This window comes from Penaeus monodon, chromosome 8 (genome assembly GCF_015228065.2).
Source record: "Penaeus monodon isolate SGIC_2016 chromosome 8, NSTDA_Pmon_1, whole genome shotgun sequence".
In the NCBI taxonomy this organism is placed as follows: Eukaryota; Metazoa; Arthropoda; class Malacostraca; order Decapoda; family Penaeidae; genus Penaeus; species Penaeus monodon.
Window position 1 is genome coordinate 17069126 of NC_051393.1, and position 7500 is coordinate 17076625.

General features: G+C 21.7%; 1 protein-coding gene across 2 annotated transcripts in view; it reads right to left on the reverse strand.

The window, feature by feature from the left end:
- Positions 1 to 7500, reverse strand: part of LOC119576218 — a 43590-nt gene that overhangs the window by 7536 nt on the left and 28554 nt on the right. The window contains exon 11 of one of the 2 annotated variants that reach the window (XM_037923806.1): positions 5739 to 6128. In XM_037923806.1, coding sequence (XP_037779734.1) covers positions 5739 to 6128 — 390 coding nt within the window. Of the gene's footprint in view, positions 1 to 5552; positions 6129 to 7500 lie in introns of both variants that reach the window. The other variant, XM_037923805.1, reaches the window with a different exon arrangement.

The following is a 7500-nucleotide window of genomic DNA, read 5'->3' on the forward strand; positions in this document are numbered from 1 at the left end:
ATATAATATATATATATATAATATAATATATAAATATAAATCATATATAATATAATAATAATATAATTTATATATATATATAATATGATATATATTCTATTATATTATATATTTTAATAAATATCTATATATATATATATATATATATTATATAGCTATATATATATATATATATAGATATATATATTATATAATATATAATAATATATATTATATTATAATATATATTATATATATATATTATAAATATATAATATCAATATAATATATTTAAGAAACATAATATAAAAAATAAATATATATAATATAAAAAAACATTTAATATCTAGTAATTGTTTATTAGATATATTTGTCAGTTAATTGTGTCATATGATGCGTTTGTTATTGCAGATATCAGGTGGGATTGAGGGTAGAGTAATAGATGATGTGTTGTTTGATAGATTTGATTGGTGTCTTTTTGATTGTTGTGTTTTAGATACATGGGTATAGGTATAGATTGGATAATTTAAAAAATTTTATGATTTTCTCTTATATATATTGTTTTGAGAGATTGTGGTTGTGAGTAATCAGTTGTTGGTTTATTTATTGGGACTGTTTTATTATGGATGGATGTTAGGTAGTTTGTTTTGTGTTTTGTACTTTTGTTTTTAGTTTGTAGCTTGGTATGTTGCAGGGTGTGGTGTTCTAGTGTGGGTGGTGTGAACTTGGTGTGATGTGTTAGTGGGTTATAATAGAGCTTAATATGTATTTTGTTGTGTTATATTATTGAGTATGTTATACTGTTTTTGGTATGTGTGAAAGCGGTGTTTATAGGTTATGTATATGTGCGTTGTGTGTGTTTTGCTGTGTTGTTGTTGTTATGTGTTTTGGGTTTGGGAGAATAATTAGTATTAGATGTAATTATTTTAAAATAGAGAAAAAATAAGTAAAGAATATATAAATATATATATATAATATAATATAATTTTACATACTATAAACTGATTATAAATATTATATCTATATAGACTAGAAGTATATATATATATATTATATATATATATGTATAATTAAATAGAATATATAGTTAAATTAAGTAATAAGATATAATGAACTTATCTATAAAATAGAGATAATATTTGTATATTCTTTATTATGTGAGATTATTGATATCTATTGTGTTTGTAGTTGTGTGTTGTATTTTAGTGTGCTGTTTGTGTTTTGGTTTTTGGTGTTGTGTTTGTTTGTTTATTATTTGTGTGTTTTATTTTTATGTTTTTGGTGTGTGTGTGGGTTTTATGTTTGTATGTTGTTTGTTTTATGTTTTTTTGTTTGTGTGTGGGAATATATATATTAGTTGAAATTTATAATTATAATCTATAAATATTAATATAATATATAATTTAAATATATATGCATATATAAATAATATATATTATATATATATATTATCTTATATGATATATATGAAATAACGATAGATATATTAATATATATATAGATATATATATTATTTATATATAAATATAATTAATATTTATTATCTAGATTATTATAAAATTTAAAAATATATTAATATAACTAGATATATATAATATATATACATTATCTATAATATTATAATATAAATATAAATTATAACTAAACATAATATACAAAAAATATAAGATAACAAACACAAATTTTACACAAGATACACAAAAAATATATATATATATTATAGTAAAAATAATAATATTGCGTTATATATAGTATTAAGTCATATTATGTTGGGAATTGAATAGCGAGTGAAAGTATGATGAGAAGGATATATATATAAGAGATGAGTAGAAATTAAATAAGAGAAGAGATCTAATATATATATGATGATATATATAGGTTTAGAGTCGATAGATAGATAATTTATCATGATTATTAGATAGATTGAGATGTAGTAAGAGTATGTATAGTATTAGTATATATAAGAGATTATAATTAAATATTTATTGTTTGATGTGAGATTTATGCATATAAATTACGATTATATATATATAGTAGATGATGATATATATATTATTATTATATGATTATTAGTTTATAGTAAATTTTAATTATATAAGTATAGATATGATTTAAGTTTGAGTAATAATATAGCTAGTAAAGATAGTATATTGTATTAAGTGAGAATTATATTATAGGATGATATAGCAGTATGTGATATGTGGTGATTAATAATTATAAAGTGGTAGCATATGTGTGTATATATAGTTTTATTTAGATATATATATATATTTGATATATTGTGTGTGATTTGTAGATTGGTATGTGTGTTATGGTGTGTAGATTTGGACATAATAATATTATATGATTAAGTTTAGGTGGATGTTGTAGTGTGTTTTGTGTGTGAAGATTTCTATAGTGTAGTGTGTATGTGTTTATATTTAGGATAGTTTTTAGTTATGTGTATTGTGTGTTTGGGGTTTTGTAAATTTGTTTTGATTTTCTTTTTTTTGCTGTTGTGTGTTACTGTTTTTTTGTTTTTATTTTTGTTTTTGATGTGTTGGTTTGCGGTGTGTTGTGTTTGTTTGTGTTTGTGTTTTTTGTGTTTTTTTGTTTTTTATTTTTTTTTTGTTTTTATTGTTTTGTTTGTGAAATTTATTTTATATATATTATGATATATATATATATAGTTATATATATATGATATATATATATATAATATATATATATATATAAAAATTATATATTATATATATAAATAATTTTAATTCCCCATATAATTAATATTAACAAATAATAATATAAAATATTATATATTTATTATTATGTTTTTTTATTATTTATTTATGTGTTATAATTTATATATATTATATATGTTAATTTTTATATATGTATTAATATATATGTATAATATATATTTAACTTTATGTATAATTATTTTATAATGTATTTTAATATGTTGTTGTGTTTGTTTTTTGTGTTTTTTTTTGTTGTTTTTTGTTTTTTTTGGTTTTTTTTTTTATTTATTTTTATAGTTGTGGTGTGTGTGGTCTATTGAGTGGTGTGTGCTTGTGTTGGTGTTTGTGTGTGTGTTTGTTGTGTGTTGTGTGTTGTTGTGTGTGTGTTTGATTTTTGTGTTTATTTTGTGTGTGTGTGGTGTTTTGTGTGTTGTGTGTTGTTGTTGTTGTGTGCTTGTGGTGTGTGTGTGTGTTCTGGTGTGTGTGTGTGTGTGTTGGGGTGTGTGGGGTGTTTTTGTGTTGTGTTGTGCTGTGTTTTTGTTTTTGTGTTGTGTGTGTGTTGGGTCCTTTTTTTTTTTTTTGTTGGTTTTATTGTTGTTTTTTTTTTTGTTTTTGTTTGGTTTTTTTTTTTTTTTGTTGTTTTGTGTTTTTATGGTTTGTTGGTTACCAAATTTATATATATTAGTATATTTTAGATATATATATAATCGATATTATATATATATAATATTAAATATTATATTATATAATATATTATATTATAAAATATTAAAATATATATCAAAATATTATTATTATTATTTTATTTTAAAATATATTATATATATTATTATTATAATATTATAATATAATAGATATATTATAAAATATAAATATTTTTACATAGATTACTTATGATAAGTATATAATTAATAATATATATATTAATATTATTTTATTTTAATATTTTATTATAATTATATATATAATTTTTTATATATATTATAATATAATATAATTATTAAATTTTTATAATCTTTTTTTCCTTTTATTTTATATTTATTATTTTATTTATCTTTTTATCTCTGGCCTTATTTATTTTATATTATATATAAAACTATATAACTTTTTTTCGGGGTTTGGGTTTTTTATATTTAAAATATTCATTTTTTTTTTTTTTTTTTTTTTTTTTTTTTAAATTATATTTAATATAAATTTATCTAAATAATTAAAATAATTTATATACTATTTTTCTATTTATAAAATTTTAATATTTTAAAAATATTATAAAAAGAAAAAAATAATTTTAAATAATTATAATATTAAATTTAAAAATATATTTATAAAATTAAAAAAAAATAAATTTATTATTAAAAATTTTTTTATTATACCGTTATTTTTAAAATTTTTAAAAAAAATTTTCAAATTAAAAAAATTTAATTAATAAAAAAAATTTTATTTTTAAAAAAATTTAAAATAAAATTTTTTATTAAAGGGTTTTTAAAATAAATTAAATTTCTTTTTCAAAATAAACTTAATTTTAAAATGAAATTTTTTTTAAAAAAATTCTTTAAAAATTTTTGGGGAAAATTAAATTTTTTAAAACAAAAAACAAATTTTAATTTTGGGAAAAAAATTTAAAAATATTAAATTTTTTAAAAAAATAAAATTTTTTTTTTTTATTTTTTTTTTTTTAAAATTCTTTTTTTTTTTTATTAAAATTTTTTAAGTGGGGGGGTTTTAAAAAAAAAAAATTTTGTTTTTTAAAAAAAAAAAATTTGGGGGTTTAAAATTTTGGGTTTAAAAAATTTTTTGGGTCGGGGGGGGTTTTTTTTTTTTTTTTTTTTTTTTCTTTTTTTTTTTAAAAATTTTTTTTTTTTTTTTTTTCTTAATTTATTTTTTTTTTTAACTTTTTGTTTAAAAATTTTTTTTTTTAAAAAAAAACCGAAAAATTTTTGGGGTTTTTTAAAAAACTTTTTTTTTTGGGGGGGGTTTTTTCTTTTTGGGAATTTTTTTTTTTTAAAAAAAAAAATTTTTTTTTGTTTTCAAAAAATTTTTAAAAATTTAATATTTGTTTAAAAAAATTTTCCCCTTTTTTTTTTTTTATAAGTTTTTTTTGTTTTTTTTTTTTTAAAAAATTCTTTTTGTTTTTTTTTTTATCTTCTTTTTTTTTTTTTTTTTTTTTTTTTTTTTTTTTTTTTTTTTTTTTTTTTTTTTCCCTTTTTTTTTTTTTATTTTTAAATTTTTTTTTTTTTTTTTTTAAAAAAAATTTTTTTTATTATTTTTTTTTTTTTTTTTTTTTTTTTTTTTTTTTTTTTTTTTTAATTTTTTAATTTTTTTTTTTTTTTTTTCTTTTTTTTTTTTTTATTTTTAAATATATTATATATATATATATATATTTTTTAATATATATATATGAATAAATATATAAAAGTATATAATATATATAGATATATATAATTTTAATATTTTATATATATAAGAATATATGATATATAAGAAAAATATATATATAATTTTATATATATTAATTATAAAATTTTAAAATATATATATATAAGTATAATATATAAAATATAATATATATAAAAGTATATAATATTATAAAAATTAGAATATATATTAAAATTATATGTAATATATATTATATATATATATATAATATATGTATAATATATATTATATATTAAATACATATTATTATAATATATAATATTATATATATATATAATATATATATAATAATTATATATATATATATATATAATATATATATATATTATATATATATATATATATATATATATAATATATATTATATATATATTATACTATATATATATAAAAGAATCCTTCAAAAAAGAGTAAACATTATACCTCTTGATTTCGTCTCTGATGAGCAGCAGGATTAGCTACCTCTCCTGCTTCAACTCCCAAAACCTCTATCATGAACTCATTCACCAGGTCCTCTCTCCCCAGTCGAGGCTGGAGCTCTGGCTGCTGGGGAGGTGCAGGTTGAGGGTATCCTGGTCCCCCAATTAATGCTTGCATTATAGCATTTACCTCATTCCTGGGACCAACAGGATCTTCCCTCATGGGCTGGTTTTGCTGTGGCTGCTGATCCATAGGTTGAGGAAACCCTAAAGCTTGCTGGTGATGATGGTGATGATGGTGGTGGTGATGGTGGTGGTGATGCAGCCTGTTAATTTCACGTACAACCATGAGTTGAGCAGGGTGGACTTGCTGGTGGGCAGGTGGTGGCTGTTGCAGGTGAGCAGGAGGAGGAGGAAAAGCTAAATATCTTCGACGCATGTGTTGAAGTGCAAATGGCAGTCCAGGAATTCTTTGCTGATGTGGTGGCAGCTGATGTGGTCTTCGCTGGTGTGCAGGAGGTGGCTGTGGATTGGGAAAGACTGCTGGGTGTGCTGGCTTGTCAGCTAAATGCTTTGGAATCTGAAAAAGTATAAAATCAGAGTGATATAACATGACTTATCCATTATCACAGTAGTATTCTGAGAGATGTTTAATTATTATCTGTTTAATGTCATAGAATTAAATTCAACCAGCAAAAAATACATACATTTTCAATACTTCCCATGTAAAAAATAACAACTATTTTCTATTGTTACTCAATTGATAAATTAAATCAGGCTAATGCCAATGAGGGTGCTCTATTGCATCAACTCTTCCCATCTACTCATAAAGGTCCCTACTAGCAAGCTGCCAGGCAGAAGCTGAGCTCATCTTGCTACAATTTTGGTCAATTTGCTCTAGACAACTTTCCAACTCATCTGACAACCCATCTCTTATTAGGATTACATCTGGAAGATATTAGATTAATCTGCATTAACAGTCCAGAATTGTGCATGTAAAAGATACTGAGTCAGGTGTTCTGTCCACTGTACCCCATGATACAAACAATAGGATGAAATCCAGGGTTCACTGCTAACAGAAAAATAAGCATGATCAGACCAATCTGCACAAGTACCAGGATTTCTAGATACTCCTGTCAAGAGAGGTCATGATAGTAGTTGCCATCTATTGACTTTCTAGCCCACCATTTAATATAATAAACTACATTACCAAGAAATGTAAAACATGGGATAACTTTGAAGTCCATGTGTTGACTGAGCAGGTTCTTCAAACAGCTCTAATGCCTGAATCTTGGTCCAAGACAAGTATGCCCAAGTTTTATGCCTCATTGTTACATGCATCAAGATTCAAACAGGACAGTAACATCATCATCAAAGTCAAATTCTGTAGCTTTAACACACTAGTGACAGTTCCTTCTGAGTGCTATAAGCCCTCCTTATCAGGTGGTATCTATAACAGCAAGTGCCCATTGCCGGGGACCCCAACAGGAGCCACACACCACAGGTGACCATATCAGAATGTAATAACCAATTTTAGGCCCCATTTTATAGCCTTGGGAGCATATCTGAGATCATGCTTTTGAGAAACAAAAACAAAGTTTTGCATGCTTGTAAAGCTAAAATGCAATGTTAACACTTATTGCAATGGTGTAAGTTTTAGTATAGTCCAGACTCTCTAATAATGCCATGTGCATTCCTCTCAGTAACACATTTGCCAAGATATCATGAGGGTTTTTATTAACCCAATGTCACTGGACATGGCATTTATGTACATGCCATGCTCACTATGAGTTTACTTTATTAATTGTTTTTACACATAAATGGCTACAATTGTACTAAGCCACCAATGAGTCAATTACGAGTACTGCCTGTCTCGCCCGTTTACCCTTTTCCTTGATTTACAAAAATATTTAACATTATCTTATATTGCTGTTACTAATATCTACAACATT